This window comes from Cyanistes caeruleus, chromosome 1 (genome assembly GCF_971803275.1).
Source record: "Cyanistes caeruleus chromosome 1, bCyaCae1.hap1.1, whole genome shotgun sequence".
Taxonomy (NCBI): Eukaryota; Metazoa; Chordata; class Aves; order Passeriformes; family Paridae; genus Cyanistes; species Cyanistes caeruleus.
In genome coordinates this window covers 33,624,492-33,646,893 of record NC_141701.1, presented here as the reverse complement: position 1 = coordinate 33,646,893, position 22,402 = coordinate 33,624,492, and the positions used below count along the sequence as shown (strand labels likewise).

The 22,402-nt window shown below is 44.3% G+C and overlaps 2 protein-coding genes and 1 long non-coding RNA gene across 7 annotated transcripts in view; 1 reads left to right on the top strand and 2 right to left on the bottom strand.

Annotated features, from left to right (window-relative positions):
• Positions 1-501: 501 nt before the first annotated feature.
• Positions 502-10,833, bottom strand: PRDM14 (PR/SET domain 14). The gene is made up of 8 exons (XM_086885524.1): positions 10,001-10,833; positions 9,655-9,711; positions 9,429-9,586; positions 8,976-9,246; positions 7,235-7,437; positions 5,751-5,852; positions 2,829-3,681; positions 502-2,738 (listed from the first exon to the last, which is right to left on the bottom strand). The coding sequence occupies exons 1-7, from the start codon at positions 10,539-10,541 to the stop codon at positions 3,454-3,456; spliced, it is 1,560 nt and encodes a 519-aa protein (XP_086741650.1). The 5' UTR covers positions 10,542-10,833; the 3' UTR covers positions 502-2,738; positions 2,829-3,453.
• Positions 10,834-10,839: 6 nt separating this feature from the next.
• On the top strand, positions 10,840-19,887 carry LOC147655421 (uncharacterized). Its single transcript, XR_015285817.1, has 2 exons — positions 10,840-11,993; positions 15,636-19,887. It is a non-coding gene; the product is annotated as an uncharacterized LOC147655421 (long non-coding RNA).
• The window catches only part of NCOA2 (nuclear receptor coactivator 2), a 189,290-nt gene continuing 184,419 nt past the window's right edge, over positions 17,532-22,402 (bottom strand). For all 5 annotated transcript variants that reach the window (XM_086885498.1, XM_086885494.1, XM_086885505.1 and 2 more), the window contains one exon: positions 17,532-21,678. In XM_086885498.1, the coding sequence (XP_086741624.1) occupies positions 21,667-21,678 (12 nt within the window). In that variant the 3' untranslated portion in view covers positions 17,532-21,666. The remainder of the gene's footprint in view (positions 21,679-22,402) is intronic.

The window sequence follows — 22,402 nt, the reverse complement described above, 5'->3', positions numbered from 1 at the left end:
AAAACTAAAATCTTGATCTGGCAGGTGGCTCAGCTTGACCTCCCTTCCTGATCAATTTCTCCCCACCCTGCTGTGAAGTGTGCAGAGCCAAGTGCCATCCTCACTGTCCCCAGCCCCAGCACAGCTGGGACTCACTATTCATAAGGGGTGGATGACTCTATAGGGCCTATGTGCTACAAGGTAGTTTAATTCTTTTTAGTGCTCAATCTGGATCCATCATCTTGCTTGCAAGTGGGGAGTGAACTCAATCCAGAACTGAATGGCTTCAGCTTTCATGAACTGTTGGGGTGCTTAATATCAAATCCATCAAGACACTGGATGCCTTTGACTTCTAGTGCAATTGGCTACTACTCAGTGGGACAAGGGCTAGAAATCCCAATATGCAACAGTTTGAGTGTAATAGCTTACATATGACACAGAAAACACCCTTGATGCATTTGCTGGTACCTCAAATGCACAACTCTATGCATCTGGCAGAAAACAAGCCATAGCCCATTAGCGTGCACTGTAGCCTCCAAAAATTTATTTTCATGAATGTAAGTATAACAATATTAATAACAGGAAAGATGGGTGCTAATGTCTTTACAAACAACTCAATGGGTGAGGGTCTTTATTTAGGGCAACATCAAGCTGCAATGTTACACACTGTCATGTGTTACAGAACCCAGACAGTTTGACTACAGCTTAAACTCCTTAACTTCATGGTAATATAAAAATGGGCCTGGGAAAAGGCTGTTGCAGAACCTAGATAGTTTTAGCTTCTGAACTTTGGGAGAAAATGACATGTTCAAGGCAGTTTGGGAAGGCTGTTCCTCAGCCAATGGAGAAGGGAAGAGGGCAATATGTGGCTGAGAGTTTAGGATAAAAGGAGGCTGAGTCTTCAGAAACTCCAGTGGACTCTCCCTCCCTTTATTCAAATAAAGTTCCAGGACTCTTCTGTCTCCTTGATGGACATTGGCTTTTCATAGCATGGTTTTCTGCACAATAATTAGCATCAAAATTTACATGTATGGTTTTAATGTGCAAGACAGCCAGTACCTTCAGTCACAAGTACAAGTATAACCCTTCACATACTCCTTTACAGGCAACAAGTCAAATATTATAGAAAGGTGCAAATAATTTAGCACAAGACATTTGAGGTTTCTTTAAGAAAAAGAAAATGCACATAAGAGCTCTACAGAGGCACCATTTAAATATAAAACCTTCATTCTGAGCAAAAAAAGACCTGTATGGGAAGCTAACCAGGCATTTCACAGTACTTCGAAGCCAGTCCTAGTCATAATATCTTCTTCATTAGTAGGTAGTTTATTTCACCAAATCCTGATTTTTTTTTTAAGGGACCAAACTAACAAAGGCTTCACACACATAATTCTTGTTTCTGTTGGCCAGGATTTTGTATGCTTGTATCTGTCCTCCTAACAGCAGGCAGCTGGAAGAAAAGTACTGTGATAATTTTCTGCTCAGAAGTGAATTTTATCTATTTAGGGGTCAGGGATTCAGCCCTCAATATGTTAAAAAAATTAGCCTGCTGTATTTTAGTAATATTTGGTATTAAAATAAGAAAAAAAAAACCAATAACCAGAGCATGATTTTTATTTTGCCCTAGACCCTACATGTTAAAAAAACCATACAATACAAATAGACTTGCTTGTTTCAGATACTGCCTAGTGCTGGGACTCATTATTTTCTTTACCAGTGACTCAATAAATCTCTAAAAAATATTTCTACCATGAAAACAATGAAAACAGAGCAACTTAAGATACAAACAAACTTACAAAAAATAGTGCAAATCAATATATTTAAGGATACAGTATCTACACAGTATAATTAAATGTACAAGCAAAATTTCTTTTTTCTATTTCTATGCTGCATTTAAAGAGACCGTTAAAGTCGTGTCATGGTTTTAAACAAGTGGTTTAAACCCCATGACAAGTCGGCACAAAATAAAAACTTCCTTTTTTATGTGCAAAATTCTTGTTAATTGTGGCTGATCTAGGATACTTCAAAGATAATTTTATCATCCCAGTAATACTGAACTACCTGTGTTTATCAACTAGCTCAAGAAAGGAGCTAGTTCCATTATTCCTCCTGGATGCACCACACAGTCCCACTGACACACTGACTCCTCTCATAGTCGTGGTGGTCACTTAGTGCTAGTAAAAACTTCTATACCAATTACAGCACTCCCTATCCTCAGCAGCCCTTCAGCACAGGCTTTTTTTGTTAAGCCCCCTAGTTAAGATTTCACATTGATATGGAATGCCACTTTCTTAAGAGCGCTTAACAATTTTGAAAGTACATAAACCTGCACAAATCACTCCTGCTTTGCTTGTATGGTCAGTGAGACAGGGAGAATGAATGACACCTTCCAGTCCCTCCCATGGAAGAAAAGTCTTTCCTGCAGACTGAGGAAGGAATTTCTTGTGCAGAGTTTTAGGCACTGAGGAGTCCTAATATCACTTATTTGATACTTAAAATCTTATCTTTTGAGCAAAGGAAGGGAGTACCACTGTAACAGTCATCCAACACAAATACAGGAGGAAGCAGAGGAGCACACTCTTCAGATTAGGGTTTACTGCAAAGATTCACCTGGCCAGGACCAGACAGGTTCAGGGAGATTCAGAAAGGAGAGCCCACTTCTGGGATTGTGCTTGCTCCTGTCTGTCTGTTCTGAGCCCACAATGAAACACCTCTGAGGCCACTTAACTGCTTGTTATCCACCCAATGACTCACTGATACTTAGGAATATCACAGTGTTTGGTCCTCCAAACACTTGAGAAGACAAAACAAACCTCCACTATCTCTGCTAGCTGGGATATCAGGCCTGCATATATCTTACCACACCCCACTTCTCTCCCTTCTGGGCTGACCAGCATCCAGCACCCTCTGGAAGAGTTGCTCACAGTCCTCAAGTCTGAGCCCTGGAGCTCTCCGTCTCCCAGCAGCTGAATGATTTAAAATAGCTCTCTGTCGGTCCAGCCGTCAGTATCTCTGAGGAAGTTCACATTTAAAAAGAACATCACTAAAACACATGTTAAGGGTAAGTAGACCATATTACCTGTGGTCACATGTCCAAACAACATGAACAAGTTAAATCAGCTCTGAGAAATGCACCTGATAAAAACATCCCTCACACAAGCTTTGATACAGGCTGCACCAAGCAGTTCACAGGCATTAGAGATGGAGAAACACGCCTCACAGTGATATTTGTGCACAAAGGGGTTTTGGGAGGTAGAACTCCTTCCTCCCTTTAGAGATTAGGAGGGAGGAGAGGGAGAGTAGCATCAGGGTGTACCCTGTTCCTGTGTTCAGTCATGTGCCCTGGGAGCGGAGACCAGACCTACTCCAAGAACCACTGCAGGTGTCGCCTGCTGCGCTGCGCACACGCACAAGCAGATCACACAGACCGACAGACACACGAGCTGGTCCAGGACACGTCCACGGGGTTCCTGACTAATGAGCAGCATGAATCTTCATGTGGAAGTTGTAATCCTCCTGCTCGGGGAAGTGCTGGCCGCACACGGAGCACGTGCAGCCCTTGTCCTTGCTGTGTGTGCGCCGCACGTGGCTGTCGTGGGCCGCGTGCGAGGCGAAGGCTTTGCCGCAGTGCTTGCACTTGAAGGGCTTCTCCCCCGAGTGCTGGCGGATGTGAGTGCGCAGGATGCTGGATGCTGTGAACGCCTGAAAGGGCAGGGATCATCGGAAAGGAGATGGAGTTGCAAGTAATTTGCTTTCACACGTGCAGTCCCCACCTTCAGCTAACCCAGACCCCATCAGAACCACGTTACCTTGAAAATTAAGTCCTGAAATAGCTCACATCCTCAGTTAAGTGGAAAAAACAAATGAAAACCCCCAGCAATGAGGAATCAGAAGGCAACATCTATTGCTATACAGATGTGGCTGAGTCCATGGAGATAGATGAAGCTCAGAGAAAGATTCCTGACCAAAGACACCTGTAAATATCTTCTATGTGTCAGAGGGAAAACATCAATACTGTCCTAATTAGTTTTGCAGCTCCTTTATGTTTTGGAAACATAAAGCAGGCTTTCCTTCCAGATTTTGTTTTTAAAGTTAAAACCCTTTGACTGTCTTGGGATTCAGCTGCTAAAATTCATTCATGCAGTCCACCATACCTCATTTACAAGTTCATTTTCTCTGCTGCATCATACATTTCTGTTTCTGCAGGCAGAGTTTCCAGGCTGTTCCCCCACCACTAACACATTTGAGAACCGGTCATAAAGACTTCTCCATTTGGGGATAAAACTCCCTCATTAAAATTTGAACAGGAATGCTGTAAAGTTGCCCATGTTTTCCCCATTTTTTCTTCTCCAAAGAGAGACAATTTCAGGCCCTTCACTATTTGCAGACCACACAAAATAAATACTCTCTAGTTAGTCTTCACAGCAAACAGCAGTACATCTTAGATACCCTTTCACTAGGAATCTTAGAGTGCAAAAAGATCATAGACTCCTATACATAAGTCCTTGGAGGTGCATATCAAGGACAAAAATATGTTTTGGGAAGAGAATGGTGATGTTGACCCAGCACCGTTCCTTTAATCTCACAATGTTCCTGAAATAAGTGACCACTGATTTCCAGCAAAGGAGCTGGAAAAGTAAAGCCACTGTTAGAGGTAGAAGAGGAAAAGAAGAATCGTAATTGCATAGGAGGAGATGGTAAAGATTCATTAAAACAGATCCTAGTTTTCCAGCCTCAGAAATTATGGCTATGTCCTAGGATAGCTACATCCTGCAGCTTGAGGACTAATAGTTTCATCTGATCCAATCTGCAATAGTCCAGCCAGAACTGGCTGGGGAGTGGTCAAGTGTCCCTAGAGATGTCTTTACAGAACAACCTATAAAGCTCTGCCACCTCCTTTTGTGATCAGAAGACTAAGGATGATATTTCATCCTAATCTCTGTGTACAAGTATGTTCAGGATCATGGGGAGACAAAGAAATAACAGCCAAAAAGAGTTTCCTCCAAGATTCTTTACAGCAGGACTCTTCAGCTTTGTGTTAGTCCAGCCAGTCATAAACAAAACTTCTCTACAAAATCAGAAAATCAGGAGCAGGTTACCACTGCTGATGGGGCTTCTGCATTGCATGGACACTTCATGGCACCTGGAGCCCTACCAGTATTCATCCTCCAGCGCCTGTGCATCCACATGCTGTCTGCTGAGAAAGCTGTTAGCACTTTCAAAGGGAGAGCTCACCTGCATCATCCCTGCTGTGATGGGCAGTAACAGCAGAGCACATCTTTGATCAGGGCTGTATGGTTCTCTTTGTTTTTTAAGTGAAACCTCCATGCCCATCTGCCCATCAACAGCCCTGATATTTCAAGGGAAGCATGCACAAATTACTGTTGTGCAGGTTCAGTTTATAGACCAAATCTCTTTATTGCAGTCCAGAAGCAGTGTAAATTACACCAAAAATTACCTATCTGATAAACAAGTGGGGTACTGGATCTAGCTTTGGATGGTATTTGAAATGCTCTCAAGCTTCCCTAGACCTCATTTCTGCAGCAGATCATTGAGCTGGGACAAACCACAAATTCCATGTCAGATGGAGACCAGACCCTGTTTCTTCAGTCTCATCCAGCTGTGTCACCTTACCTCACAAATGCCCAGAATATACATCTATCTGGATAGGCATCTATCTGGTTACCAGTTAAATACAAAATTTTCTTGAAAGAAAACAGAGAAGAAACAAAGCCCAGCAGAGGGAGGGAAGGGGCAGGGCTTTGCCTTACCTTGTTGCAGTAGACACATTTGTAGGGGCGCTCCCCAGAGTGAACCCTCATGTGTTTGTTCAGGCTGGAGGACTGAGAAAAGCTCTTCCCACACACAGAGCACTGTGGGGAAAAAAAAGGAATAAAGGTAAAAGGAAACATGTAGTTGCATAGTTAAAAGGAAAAAATAAGTATGTGGATGATTTCTTATGTATAACCTAGATGTACACGTGTATTTATGTATTAATGCGTAAACAAAACAATAATTTTAAGCTGCGATGAATTGAAATACCCAGAAGTTTAGTCCAGTTTTAAGAACAGATTTACCTGCATATGTGTGTGTATATATACAAATGTATATATATTAAAACCATGCAAAATTTCAAATAATTTCTGTTAAAATTGTTTCAATAAAAAAATGTTATTTTTTAGAACAGACAATACTGGTTTGCAGTAATAAAAATCTGAAAATTTCTGTAAAGTCACTTAAAAAATATAATAATCAATTGTATATAAAAATATATTTAATGATATATATATTTATAATAAGTGTTAATTTTCCCCATTAAAGATAAACTATTTAAAGAATAAAATAATCTTACCTTCCCAAGGGAAGTTAAGGGAAATTATAAAAGTAATTAAATGGTATTTAATACCTCATATTTAATGTGGTATTAAATATAATTAAATATAGTAACTTCATTTTTAATCTGTTACTAATTCCATGCAGATATTTTGACATCATAGTAGTGCCGTTTTAGTTACAAAATATTTTTCTGAAAAAAAATACCCATTGTAGGATGATCCATAAAAGAGGTATTTGGAGAATTTTGAGGACTGATTTAACTGTACCATTTCAAACACTAGAACTTGCCCTTCCCAAGCTTTTAGGAAAAGTCTGATTCTCCACTTCCAGTGCTGCTAGAGAAAACTGGTGCTAAGGGCAAGGTTTTTGGTGGAGATGAGTAAAGCATCTCCAAGATTTGCTTTCATCAATAGAACATCTGCTTCACACCGAATGTAAAACTTTTAAGCCCTGTTTGGTCCAACAGACACGGATAAAGCTGTGGTTGGTTCTCAGAGCGAAGAGTGTGGTGTAGGAAACAAGACATGAAACATCTCTCTCCTCATCCTGGACAAAGTCAAGCACCTTTGAACACAAGTTAACCCCACTTACACACTGTGTAAGAAAAGGAGCAGCATTCATATGCTAACATACAAAAAGCCCAGGAGAAATTTTCTTTTTTAACTCTCACTGAGACGATGGGGTTTATTTTCCCAACCTAAATCCATTAAATTTCTTTAAGCAAGCTTTGCTGCAAATGACAAGCTCTTCCTGAGCAGTCCCACCAGAAAAGTGCCAGGGAAACGGGGAGGAGGAGGAACACTATCAGCATCTTATCTGGACCAAAAAAAAAAAAACAAAAAAAAAAAACAACAACAACTTTTTATTAAATACCCTCAGAAGAGCCAGTGACTGAGGAGACACCCGGGAGCAGGCTCACCTTGTGAGGTCTGTGCTTTTCGTGAACGTGGAGAATATGGATCCTCAGCCTGTCTCTTTTTTCAAAGGACCGGTCACAAAGGTGACAAGGAAATTTGCGGTCCCCCTGGTCCACGCAGCGGGTGTACTTGAGGTGTTTGTCCCGGTAGTACTTGTAGGCAAAAACTTTGCCGCAGCGCTCACACTTGAAGCTCTCCCCGGCTTCTGTACAGCAGAAGGGAAAGTGCCACCTCTGCGTTACACCACGGCAAAAGGGATTCGGATCAAGTCTGCATCCTTGTCAGAGCTGGGACCCCTACGGGGGATTTTAAGTCTCTAGGAGGGCAAGGACTGTAAACGGATGCTGGCAGTATCATTAATAAAATACGTGCTGAGTCTCCCGAGCGTTTGCAGTGCTCCCCTTGCCTTTTTAAAGGAGGGGAACAAACTAGAGCCCACGATCTGCCAAAATTATTCAGTTTAGCTACCAACTTCAGCAAAAACAGGATTTCATCCTTGTTTATCCATAAATAGCAAGAAAACATGCGAAAAAACAACTCAGAATCTCACATTAAAACTTCTCCATATGTGGTACTATTCTGAGATATTTCTCATCAAGAATTATCCGCAAATTTCATCTACCTTCCCAAAAGGAAAAATGATTTTGCATACATTTTCTATAGTTTTCAAATAACTGTCAAACAAAATAACACATTTATTTGGCTTTTTTTTTTTTTTGTATTTAAATTCATTTTTAACCACTGAATTTAGGAAAAACACCAGAAAAATTTCAGACGTTTATATATCCTTTTCTGTCTTTAATAAAAAGTAACTTTAGCTTAAGCTTTAATATGAAATGAACAATTTAGTATCTGTCTGAATTAAGACACTTCAAGACAACAGGTACAAAATTTTCCATGCCAAATTTTCATGTCAATTTGCTTCTCTCCCTTTCTGCTGAACCCGGCCGACCCATTCTTTCCCGGCTCCAGCTCTTCCCTCATTGGCACAAATCTGTTTTCTCCACACATAAGTTTTGCTTATAAGAACATCATACTTTTTGCACATTACAGCTAGAACTCCCCTCCCCTCGCCCTGGCGTAAGTGCGTTTGACATTTCTTTTGCAAACAATATTAGCATTACGGGATCGGAACGACTTCAGCCTACCTCATTTACTGAGAGCGTTAATTACACGAAAGTCAGCTGTGCAATCAAGATGAAACAGGACCAAAAGTGGAATAACCCAGAAAAGCCCACCTCCTCCAAAAACGGGACCCTGAACGATAGTGCTGCGGGGCCGAGCTCAGCCCACGACCGCCAGATGTTTGACACTGGTTACCAGACCATAGAACGCTTTAAACTCTCCGAGGAACCGCGGACAGGGAGCGGACTGCCGGCGGAAGAACGGGGAGCCTCTTGCTCCGCGCTGCCGGCAGCCCTCGGTGCAAGCCCCGGACTCGCCGGTGCCGAGGGGAAGCTGCTGTTTCGGGGTGCTGGATGCCGCAGGAGGGGGCGGCCGGGGACCGGCTCCCCCGAGGAGGAGACCCGCAGACCCGAGGGACCGGGGCCACCGCCACCGCGGCAAGACCGGTCACCTACCACAGCCTCGTCGCAAGGTCTGGGAAAGCCTTTCAAATAAAACAGCTGGACAAAGGCGATGCCTGTGTTTCTTTACCTCTCTTCGTGTGAATCTAATCCAGGCCACACACAGGTCCGTGGGAATAAGGGGCAGTGTCACCCTAGGGGTTGCTGGCAGGCTCACCTTCGGGGTGCTGCGAGGGTTTCTTCCCCTCTGCCATGCCCTTCAAGCTGATGGGGATGCCCAGAAACTGCACGTAGCAATCGCCGTACCACACCAGCAGCTCCTGCTTCGGGAAGATTTCCTTGCAGCTCTCGTAGAAGATTTGTCCCTGGCACTGGATAGCCGTCAAATTCTGCTCCTCGGGGAACCTGGCACAGTTCACAAGGGACATCCAATTGCCAGCGGCGCCCTTCCCGTCTATAAAGTGGCTCAGGCCACCATATTCAAAGATCTGGGGAGCAGAGAAAAAAGGACCAGGTTTGACCGACCTTTCCGCACTCGTCCCGCTCTCACCAGTCCCACCACCCACACTGGGCCGAGCCCCTCTTCCAGGCTACGGTAGAGGGGACGCCGAGAGCCTCGCCCCGGCCCCGCACTGGGGGTGCGGGGTGAGCCCGACGGTGCCTCCGCTACCTCCCACATCAGCGAGTTGTCGTCGTAAGTCTTGATCTCGCTCGTGTTGACCACTTTGCCTTGGAAAGGGCCGAAGCGGACTCCTTTGGGGATGGGGTCGGTACAGAAGACTCCGAGCTGAGACACGTCCCCGTAGGCCACCCGCAGCACCGAGAGCCCTGCGGGTGACAGGGGGCTGAGCGCGGCGCGGCGCGGGCGGGCGCAGCGCGGGCGGGCCGGGCCCTACCTTCGGGGAGCTGCAGCGAGTCCCGGTCGAGCAGCGGGCCGGCGGAGTCGGCAGCGCCTGCAGCAGAGGAACCCCTTCTTCAGCGGGGCACCGGCCCTGCAGGAGCGGGCCCTACCTCCCCGACAACCGCCGCAGACCGAATCAACCCCCGGATTTTTCCAGCTGTGGGCTCGTAGCGCAAGAAGGCCACAGGGAAAGGAAGTCCGACGTGCCCCCGGCGATGCCCCTTGAGCATTCCTTTTGGGAATGTCCCCGAACCCTCCCGCACACCTGGCTACAAGGAGCGACCTGCCGCCCAGTGAGTGTCACCCTGTGCCCTTCTCGCCGCCGTCGAATATGCCCTTACCAGAGCTGGAGGGGGACACCCGGAGCCCCGAGATGGCGTGGAGATTCCCGGCGGGCTGGCTGCTCCGGAGTGTCCCGTACAGCACCGCGTTGAGCTCCTCCTCGGTGAAGTGGTACCTGTAGCTCTGCCCCAGCGCCCCGTCTGTCCCCGGGCTGCGGGCAGCCCTGTGCGAGGGGCTCGGGTAGGGCGGCGACAGCAACCCCGGGGCCCCCGTCCCGAGGGCCGAGTCCTCACCGGGAGGGAAAGAGGCCGGCAGCCTGGCGTAGACAGGCAAAGGAAGGCTGGGAAAAGGGTCGCTGGGCAGGGGGAGAGGCTGGCTCAGAAAAGCGGGGACCCTGCTGAAGGTGAAGGGAGGCAGAGTCGGCGAGGGAGAAACCAGCCCGCCCAGGGGTTTCAGGGGCTGGAAGTAGTCGGGGGCCGTCTCCAAGTAATGGGCGGGAGGGAGGAAAGAGGGGTAGTAGGAGGCGAGGCCGGCGGGGCTCATCCCGAGCGAGTCTCCGCCGTCTCCGGGGACCGACTGGCTGGCCAGGGACAGAGCCATGTCGGGAAGAGCCGGGCCGGGAAGGAGGAGAGGGACCTGCCGGGAAGCTGAGGGGCAGACACCTGGGCGCTGCCGGCGCGGGTCCCTCAGCGGGGCGGGGGCGGGACGGAGGCGCGGGAGCCGCCGCCCGCGGCTATATGGGCCCGAGGAGCGGGGCGGGGACGCCGGGCACGGGTGGTGGCCGCCCTGGGGGTCGCACAGCCCCGGGGAGGGAGGGAGGGCGGGCGGGGGTGCTGCCCCGACCCACACGGCTACCCCGACCCACACGGCTACCCCGGGGCGGAGCCACTCGCGGAGCGGCCGGGCCGCCCCTCCCCACCTCGGGGTAGGGGAGGGGGGTGGCCAAGCCTCCCGACCCACCTTCCCTACCGCCGGCTCTGCCCTCCTCCGCTCCAAGCCCCGGCCCGGGGGCCCGGCCGCAGTCCCGGGGGCTCTGCCCCTCCCCAGGGCAGGAGCCCGGGGTGCTGAGGCGCTGCTCCCCACGGACAACCACCTGCTGCTGGATGTGAGGGCTCTGCGGGGCAGGACACATGGCTCCCACAGAGCGTCCTGGGGGGGTTGCAGGGGTGTGGTTTGAATACGGAAAAGCAGAAAACACCGCTGAAACTCCAGTGACCTGGACACACTGGAGCAGCGCACTCTCAGTCACTGCAGGCTTCGAGGGCACAGCTGAAGTGCTTTTACTCTAGCCTGGGGCTTCCTGTTAGGTGCTTAGCAGGACTCTGGGCTCCTGCTGGGGCTTTCGCGGCTCCATGACCAGGCCTATGCTAACCTGCCCAGGATGGGACCAGAGGAAGATGCCTGGCCCCTGCCTTCTGCAGAGGTGCTGGGTGATCCCCCTGTCTAGGGTTTTATCCTGGGTTTTAACAGTGTTTCTCCTGCCTTCCTTCCAGGTGGCCAAATTACAATGAAAAAAGGACTCAGAAGGGGCTGGAGGATCCTAGGGCTCCAGGTGTTCACTTTGCAGTGTCATCACTGCTGGTGCAGGGTGATGGAGAAATCTTCAGCCCAGGACAAAGCCCCACACAGCATGTGTTACTGCAGAGCTCCCACTCGAGTAGCTCATTCCAGCCTGGGTGGCACTGCACATGCAGGCATGGAGGGAAGGGACAGGATGGGCTCTGCTGCACTGTAGAGAGCTCGGGGACTTGCACCCATGGGTGTCTCTCAGAGAAAGGCAGCATAGGGCTTCCTGGGGCATAGCATAGCATGAGCCAAACCGCACACAGACACAGCTGGAGTGGGGAACACAGCCAGGCTTAGCTCCTGGAATTTTAAATGCCATGTCAGTGGTTATATTTGGTGTGCTGTAAAACTTAATTCGCATAGCTCCATGTGATCCTGTGTAAAATATTGCTTCATCCCAAAGAAGGGATGTGTTAGGAAGCACTTGAAGCAGCTCCAGACAGAGAGACCTCCAGAGACACAGTCACTGCCTGCACTTGACCAGAGGTGAAGCCATCCTTTCAATCCTGATTTCTTATCTGGCTTGTATGAAGTGCTCTGAAATAGAGAGTTTGAGAAATAATCACTGGCTGCCCAGGGCAATAAGGGTGTTTAGCCCTCATTCCTTCAGACACTGCAGTTCCTACTTACCAAGCTTTCATTTGCAATCTCCCTTTATTTTTTTCACTCAGGCCATAAACACTAAGATAGCAAACACAAGCACACAACCCCACTGGAGTGAGACACAGAGCTGATCCAGTCTCCCTCAGCTGCCAAGATCCCTTCCACAGCCAGTCCAACACATCTCTGCCTGTTTCTGTTTTTGAGCAGAAACACTTCTGTAGTCTGCATTAAATGTATTGGGCTAATTCTCCTACCTGCAACCTCATTTTCCATCCCAACCTCTACAGGACAGAAGTACTGAATACACCAGGGAAGCTAATATGCACAAGTCTGAAGAAGAAAGTAGGCATGCAGCCTTCTAAAACTTGCTTGAGATAGTCCTTTAGCTTAAATAGCCTGATTTTTTGGTTCTTTTCAGTTCTCTCTTTTTTTTTTTTTTAATTTTCTCTGCTTTGTGCCAAACCTGTTATTTGCAAAACAGAATTGATGCTGTACTGCTTTAGGAAACAGTTTCAGCCAGGCATTTCAACATGACTTTATTGATGCATCAGTAGCATAAAAGTAGCACCAGCATTAATTGATTTACAAGGACAAGTCTTTGAGCTCTGATCGCACAGAAAAATTTGAGTTACATTTAGAATTTAAGTGTTGCCAGATAATCTGGAATCTTTTGACTATGCTGTGTCCAGGTATCACAGCAAAGGAAGAAGGAGAGGGACTAGGGTAGACATGCTCACATTAGAGGTTCAGGAGAAACGAAGTCAAAAAGGCACAACATGAAATTTTAAAATTCTCATCACTAATTAAATTGTAGACACAAACAGAAACAAAATGTTGCTTTTTTGTAGAAGCCTGATAACACAGAGTCCAGGAGAGGAAAAGGGCTGGAAGCACCATTGCCACTATATTGCAGATTAATCTTTAGATGCTTTAACATCCTCTAAGAGGTTAAAGGCATTTAGTGCATTAAAAAAGTCATGACTTCGGGGAGAGACGTAGGGCAAACAGAAGGGCAGCCTTGCAGATGCACTCCCAACAGTCCAGTCAGCACTGTGGATAGCCCCAGCCTAGAGGGCCTCCCTTCCGTGATTCTATGCCTTATTACAAAGTAATCAGAGAACTCTATTAGCCTCCCTTCCCTGCTGCAGGATTTTAGAGTGTATTCCTCCTTTGCAGTGATGTGGGGATGTATATTAAAAACAAGCACCAAGGGACATCCCTGCAGGCTGCTTGCATAGCATTCAGTCACCTTTCAGTTTGGACATGAGTGAGTTTTTTATCAATCTTAAACCCTACATCTCCCTTCTCCACATTTAAAGCAGCCTGCCTCCTACACATTCCCAAACACACAAGTTACACCTATGAACATCCTTGTGATCCCCTAAAGACCATAGTGCCACAGCACTCCCTGATGCTCATCTTCCCACATGTTGGCTCCCTGTGCCCTAGCACCTGTGCCCCTGCACCGATACCCAGCTGCAGAGGCTCATCCTGAGAATGATCCCAGGGCTTGCATGGGAATCCCACTGATGGCACCAGATGCTGTCATGGAAATAACCTGAACTGCAATTTAGATGAGGTCGGAGCAGAAGCAGTTTATTGCTACGGCTATAGAAGATGATAGGTACCAGAACAGCAATTTAATCTGCTGGTGGACTATTAAAAAAAAGGGGAAAACAAATTAAAGTGATTTGACTTTCCTTTTCCTGTACTAGTTGTATGTTTAGATACAGCAGCATTTTAATGGTGTTACCATTAGCTCTGTGACTTCACAAAAGTAATTAATTCCAATACTCATTCCAAGTACACTGAGAATAGACAATTAAGTGAAAAATACAGGAAATGCAAGAAAAAGGTGGGGAAACCAGTCTAAAATATGGATCAAACAAATCCTGTCAGAGATGCAGTCCTCTTCCCTTTGTTGGGGTGGGCCACTGAGTGAACACACAAGCAAGGGCAGGAATATCTTGTTCTTGTGTTTCAAAAACACTTTGCAAACAGTTTGCAGGGAGCTGAATAAACTACTCCAGTCAGGATCACCATGGGACTTTCCTGCATCCTGAGTAGTTGTAGAATGAAGTGATAAAGTGAAGTATAGCCTGAAACTTGGATGGGAGGGATGTTTCTCAAGCAGTAGGAGAGTTTTCCTGTGTTTCCTCCTCTGTCTTCTCAGGAATATTTCCTAGGGAGAAATTCCTGGGCAATCACAGGAGTTGGAGGAGTTCACCTCCCCAGCAGTTGTATGGGACTGAGGGAGCATCTCAGTTTTCCCAATCTTTGCTACCTTCTTCATTCTTAAATGAAGTCTTAGTGAGTGAAAGTTGAATAGTTTAGAGCACATTCAATATGAACTGAAACATTCCAAGCAAAGTTCCTCCTGCTGAGTGAATAACCTTTACCTCTGGCTGTCTGAATGTTCTCTCAGCTCCTTTCTCTGCACAGAGCCCCCCTTTCATCATGGAGTGCTTTTGCCCTTAGTGCCTAACTTCAGGGGAGGTGGGGGAAACACCAACCCAATGGCATTCAAACTGTCACTTGGCCTGTCCCCTGTACCCAAACTACTGTTCTTAAAGCCAGAATCTCTTATTGATCCACAAAAGGATTCCAGCTCCTCAGGGGTGGAGAAGTAACAAAACATTCATCCCATTGGAGCAGAGAGTTATCCCAGCATCCTTGGACACAGTGACCTCTTGTGCTCCTGACAATCACACTGTCTGACTCTGGGTTTTCCTGCCCACCCTCCCTTGTGCGTAAGAACGATGGTAGTATTGATGATGTCATTTGTATAATGACAGCAGCCATGGATTGCAGGTTCACCCAGCAGCAAGGCTGAGCACATGTGTCAGAGACACACAGACACAGGATACACATGCAGAGGATGTTGTTCAGTCACACAGACTACTGTGAACAAGGTGCTATCCTCAACCACACCCACTCATGGTACTCATGTAAGACACAAACATACCTAAGTTTCCACCTCTTCTTTAACTAGTAGAGCTCTATGTTCACCGAAAAAAGCACATCATGCCCCCCTCTCTTGGTTCATAAACACTGGTTCATGGGTGGCCTTGCTCTGGGCACAGCCCTTCTGCCTGCCCAGTACCCCTGCCCACAGTCCCAGCCCTCACACAGAGCTTTTTGGGTCCTTTACTTGGTGGCTGTTGCAGCTCGATGCACCAAACAGGAGCGCTCACACAATGGTCCCTTGGGCACTCCAGATTCTGGTCATACTCCAGTGTACAATTATCAGATTTCACCCTTTCAGGAAGAATGTGCTGTTTCAGCCACCATTAAATGTTTGTCTAATTGTCCTTTAAGATCCTCTTCTTGATCTTATTTTTTTTTTTCTTCTCCTGAGGGTCTCTCAAACTTCTGATTAGGGATTCTGTTTTTCTTTTGCTGGCCTCCTCATATCAATTGAAAAATACAACCCACTGAAACTGGGGAATTACAGACTCTGGACTCCAAGATGCTCTTTAAACTTAAACCCTGTAATCAATTAAGTGTGTTTTTTTCATCCCCAAGGTAAATATACAGAATGAGAGACTGAAGAGAAGAAACAAGATATACAAGGACTCCCTCCTGGTCACAACATCATAAGCCCCCCATGCTGGCTGAGGCTGGAGTCATAAGCAGCAGTAACAAAGGAGGCACAGACTGGAACCTAAGTCAGAGAAGGGTTAATGAGGTCCATCACACCACCTGAGTCTTGAACTCTTGGTGTAGTTTCTTCTTCAACAGAGAGATGCCCCAAGAACCTGTCCTGAAGTGGCAAAGAGCCCAATACCCAGCTCTGAAGGACCACTGTTCATACAGGTCCACTCACAGTGCAATTCCAACTTGGACCTTTCCTGGCCTACATCTCCCAAGGACTTCATCAATTTGTGTTCATTCTTCCTTCATTTAGCTGACTAAAGAGTAGGACCTCTTACTCTGACTCTGGACTGACCTGTGTTAAAATCTGGAATTCAGCTGAAGTGCCAGCAGGGATTTCAAAAAGGTGATATTACACAAGTCATGTATCTACATGCACAAAGCCATGTGAATGACTCAGAATCACTCAAGGCTGCTCTGAGTTCTGCTTTCTTCAGGACAAGAACTAATCCACCAGGAAGGTTTCACTGTGATCACTGTTTCAGGAGACAGGGTATGAGTTCAGTCAAGAGGCCCACTCGGGCTGTACTTGGCATCTCTACCTCCACATTTCACAGTCCAAGAACCAGAGCAGAGGGAGGGCTGATATCACTGGCTGTTCCCTGCCCTTGCCATAGGCTGAGCCCAAGCATGCATGACACGTAGCCCTCTTTTTATACTGGAACAACACATTAAGAACTGTAAGTGATGAGCAGCAAGCTGGGGAACAACTCATAACTGCCAGGCACCCCTGTTCTATCCCTGTGAAAAGTCCAGTCTGCAAGACTCAACGTACAGTTTACCATGAGAAGGACCTTCAAAGGCAGAGTCACTTTTTCTTTGGTCATGACATCTGGTTAGAAGAACTTGTCCGTATGTCACATGCACTGGTCTCTGTCAACAAAGCCCAGTCTAGAAAGTAAAAGGCAGCACTTTTCTTTCATAAAGCCAGTTACATAAGACACCATCATTAGCTCATCATATTTTGATGCCAGGAGTCTTAGCTAAAACTGTTTTATCCTCTTTTCAATATTAATTAACTATAAGATTGTCTAAGGGCAAGGTTTCCACTGGAAACATTTTGCCTTGTACTACATGAATGTTTTCTCTACTTGCTTCTGACTCCACATTGGGAAGAAACCTCCTTCCTTGCTTTCCATAATGTGACATTGCTTTCCTCATATCACCACCATTTTGCTGAAGAGAACTGCAGGATAATCCCTGTTTTGGTAGAAATGGCAAAAGGTTACCAGTGTTTGAAGGTCTTTAAATAACTTTAATTTCTAAATTTTTTTAAATATAGTTTTTCTGCCGCATCCATTTCCCAGAGACAACATAAGATCAATCTTGTACATTGTATATTCTTGAATACTACAAGCAACCTTGTAGCTCTTTTTATTTATTTATTTTTTATTTTAATTGACCAACCAAACCTTTTCAACTGTCTTAAATCCACCATTTGGCATAGCAAGGAGAACAAACCCTTAACTCTTCCCATCTCCACATTTGGGGTCTGCCTCTGGTGACACCGCTATGAAAGATGCCCATTTCATCCTGACTAATAAAAAAAAGTACTCATAATGAACTATTCTCATATTAAGTCATGAGATAAACATTTGCAGTCTATATAGCCCTGAAAAGATGAAAGTACTTGCAAGTAACAACTAGCTGAAATTCATTACCAAAGCCTGCTCCCTTTTTAAAACCTAGCAATCCATCTACCTTCCAGTGCTTTAGTGCTGCATCTTATACCCTTCTATAAACAAATGAAGACACAACAGAAACATGTTGAAATCTCTAAAGCCATGTAAAACCCGAAGGCATTAAAATTTATTAAATGATGCAATAACAACAGAATTCTTTATTTACAATAGCATTATTTAACATCAAATAAGCAAATAGCATCAGCAAAGCAATATTAACTTGCATAAATGTATTTAAAATTTCTCTGAATATATCTACCTTTGCATAAACTGCTAACACTAGAAATACAAACATCAATGCAGGTGAACAAAGTGATGTTCAGAGTCAACTCCGTTTTGAAAATAAATCACAACCTGAAACACTGTAAGCTTTCTCCTGAAGAACCATAGTTTATATATTGCTTAATTTTACCCTTGTATAATCTTTTCATATACACACATCTCAGATGCAACTTCATGATGATCTGTACAAATAAAACCCACAAATGACATAAAGGGAAAAAAATTAAATGACAGTAAATGTTTGAAGAAATGTGTCCATCATCTCTATTGAACAACATAAAGATTAAGTGATGATGCACTTATTCCAAAATTGTACACAATTCACTATACAAATATAATACATCAGACAGCTATGTAGGAATATACAAGACTTAAAAACAGATCTAAGGCATTATGCTAGATTTTAGCATTTTGAGGTTCTTGCACATAGCTTTTACCTGTAGTAAGAAACTTAAAAGATTTTGTTTTAGTCTACAAAGAAACACCAGGGAGAAAATTCTAATTAAAATCAAAGCCACTACAGTAAATTTTCTTTTGTGCAGAGAATGCTTTTGCTCTTAGGCAGCATACTACCATACAAATACTAGAAAACTTTTAAATTCACACCAACAATTAATGGCTTAAGTTGCATTTCAAAACTGATTGTGTATCTTTGGGTTCTGCAAGTGGAGCTGTGCCACCCATTTCGTCTGTTAAGCCCATATGAATTCCGCTTTTAAACAAAGATTAAAAAATGTATTGTATAAACTGCAAAAACATTGCTTTTAATTAATACAGGCCCAAAGGGATACCGGTGTGGGACAATATTTTAAGGATTGAGTACAAATTAACTCCTTGTAGCAAAACAGCTCACTTCACTTTTCAAACTCACCACATTACATGAACATTTAAACAGGTCGTATGACCATGTATATATGCTTATTTTTCACATTATGCGCCTTTCACATTTAATAATGTAAATAGAACACTGATTAATTGTTCTCTTAAACAAAATCCAAGTACTTTCTCCGACAAATTTACTGTATACAGGATGAAAAATACTGATAATGAAGGGAATTGATTTGGCTTTTTTGTTTCTATAGTGATCAATATGATCAGAAGATTCCTTCACTCACTTTTCTCTTTCATTACTTAGAAGATGACAAAAGTCACAATGAACCCAAACGGAGCCAAAGTGATAGGTACAATCTCCTTTCTTTCAAAATGGCAATGGATGATGAAATATCATAATCACTACAGATAAGGGTTTGCAGGTCTGTTGTGAAATGGGACAAATTTAAACATTTTTTTTCCACTGTGAAAAAGAATAATCTATCTGCAGAGGTTACGGTTAAGAACCAAAAAAGAATGGGATAGCAACAAAATTATTTTAAAACTCATTTACACTTTGTGGTGCATGAAATTAACTCCTTCAGATTTATACATTTCTTATATAAGTAATTTTTTATCAGATATATAATGCAAGTTCAACACCAAAGTTGTAGTAATGAGGCTGTGGAGGTTAGGGCTGATGGTTATTTTTGTTTCCCACCAGTAGGTCAAAGAATGGCTCAGCTGACTAAATATTCTGTTTGTGGCAACAGAATGGTGACAGCTGAAAAAGTGTTACTTCTCCAGAATGGTGGCACTGTCTCATTTAGGGACAAACACAGAAACAGCCTTTATCATATTTTCCTCAGCCTTAATATAGAATAGCTGCTATTTTATTTGAACTCCCACCTGAATATCAAAACAGATTAAATGACAACAAGACAAACCTTTCAATCCCAAAAGGCAGGGCTGATGAGATATTATAAAATGCATTGCATTTTACATTACATCAAAAAATTTGCATTCAGGTTAGAAAGTTCGTGGATTAGTGTCCTGGTTCCGGCCAGGACGGGGTTAACTTTTGCAGTAGCCAGGAGAGGGCATGGCTAGGACCCAGGGGTTATTCTGAAACACCTCACATCATTGCCGGGGCGGGGGAAGGGAGTCTCTTCCCAGGAGAAGGGCTCTCTTCTGGATCAGCGAAGTGGCGGAGGGAGCATCGGGCATGTCCTGTGTTTCCGTGAGAATCGTTTGTCTCTTTCTTGTACCCTCTGTCACTAGTACTGTAGTTGTTACTGTTTTCTTATCTCGTTGCTGTTTCCAGTAAAGTGTTCATATCTCTTGATCTTTACCTTTTGTGCCTCCAATTCCCCACTCCAGCCCTCCACAGGCAAAGATGGAATGGGAGGGAGTGGGCTCGTGGTTTGGAGAGTCTCAGTGGGAGCACTAAATTAGGGAGTACCATTCCTAAACAATTAGGAGTCAGCAGAAAGAAAACAGGTCAAACTCATCAAATTCTTAATATTCCAAGTCCTCAGAAACTGATGTCAGTATAGTAAAAGATTATTCAAACCACAGTGGGCAAGGAAAAAAATCAACATGCCTTAACAGTGGCCTGCTTAGTAACAGTTTTTCTAAGATTTGTTACGAAAGGATATAAACATACAAAAATCAAGAACTGGTTCCTACAGTGGCTGCATATAATATAGGTTAATTAAATGGTATTATGAGCAGAATCACAAGGCTTAGAAAATGAGAAGTCTCAAGCCTACAAATTAGGTCTAATCAAGGCATTGTGATCCTTTACAAAACACTTTTCCAGGAGACACACACGGCTAAGAAGATATCTAATTTAATACTGAAGTACCTCATTTGGAATCAACTTCACAACATGTATATCTCACAAAAATTATACAAGTAAAACACTTAAGTTTTCAACTTAAATTATTGCTTGTTTACATATAAACTGGATTTTATGTACCTTACAAAACGTCCTTGTAGCTCACACTGCTTTAAAGTAATCAGAAACATGATAGTGGTGAAGTCTGTAGTGATATCTGCTATAGGTATTACAGGAATTGTTATTTTCCCAGCTAAGGGGATGGGAACAAGAAATTATCATGCTTTAAAGAAGTTATCTTTGATATTATGCACCAATTCTGCCACTACCATAATCATTACATGCATTACCATTGAACTTTGCTGTTCAGCATCCAGTAACTGGCTGTGCAGATTGCTGGAAACACACCTAAGGAAATAACGGAGTAATCTTTTTTTAAATTCTATTAGAAAGAGTAAGATGACAGAAGTCAGGATAGTCAGGTTAAAAAAAAAAAACAGATTTGCTGATTGTTAGGAATTTAATTAAATGAGAATGTAACCAACTTGTATGTTTGGATTCATGACTTGCATCATAAACACTAACACAAATCCCAACCAAATCACCCCTTATAAACAGCCCTCTCACAGGGTAATTTTCATCTGTTTTACAACTTTAACCCCATTCAAAATTGGTCTGTATAGTTTTCTGCATCAGTTGATCTTCTCTGACTTGTTGTCAGTGGAACATGCTTGTTGGAGGTCTCTAAATGTACCAGACGTTGCTTCTACGCCCTCCTCCATGCCTCCTCTCCGCCCCAAAATGCAGGCCTTAGTCTAAAACACCAGTTTTCAGACAGAACTGAATCCTTTGCACCAGACTGTGTAAGCCAGGGAAAACAAAGCAAAAAAACCCCAAGGTCTAGAACTAAACAGAAACAGAACAAGAGCATGGTTGTTTTTCCTTAAATACATACATTTAAATACATTCAATCTGACATGGTTTATGAAAATTGCCTGTCAACATTTACTTTGCAGGAGAGATCTAAGTTGCACTAAGGTGAATGCAGTGAACAGACTGAGCAATGTCTGTACGCTAGCTTCAGACTGTCAAAGAAGAGGCTGCTCTTCGGCAACGACCCCCTGGCTCCCCTCGGGAAGGCAGGGCTGAGTCCTGTCGGCAGCAGGCAGCCGCTGCGGCTGGCAGCTCCGCCGGGACAGACAAACGGACGCAGCTCTTCAAACTGGTAAGGGTTTGGGGCCGTAAGCCCAGTCAGCTGAAGAAAGGAGCAACCAAACCACCCTCAGGGTCAGCAATATTTCTGCAAAAGAAGAGAAATGGGGGAAAAACAAATGAATTCTTCCTGCTGGGATAGTGAAAATGAGATCTGGGATACTGGAAAATGAAAATGAGATCTGGGATACTGGAGTGCAACATCCACTGTCAACCGTGCATGACTGTAATGCTTTACACCTGAAATTTAATTGGAATTTGTAAACCTAAACTATTCTTTGTGTACACTGATACAACTGACCAGTGATTTAGGTTCCTTTGATATCAGTGGAGGTTTAATTTCACCGCATCCTTCATTCATTCCAATTATCCTGGATGTTAAAATAACTCAGGATCATCCACCTCTTGTAAACTCCAGCTGAAGGCATGGCAAAAAGGTTTAAAAGAAGTCTCATTCTCAGAATATGTGCAAAAAATCTCAGTGCTATATCACTGTCAAAAGAAACAACTGCCCAGGCTCACTTTCCCTTCCAAAACTCATAATGAAAAAGGGAATAAAGAAGTAAAACCAGATTCAGCTATGGATCCCTAGAAATGTTTTCTGCTTCATACTTAATACCCTTGCGATGTCTTTACACAAATATAGTACAAACTGGTTTCAGCTGAGTTGATGATCTTCTTTCTAATTCACAAAAACACCAAGATGTAGTTTTCACAGCTGTTTTAAGACTACTCCTTCCAGTGGCTGCAATCTGTGCCTTTCTGTCTTCTCCTTGTAAATGCCTGCTCCCGTGGGGTACTGTGGTCAGTTA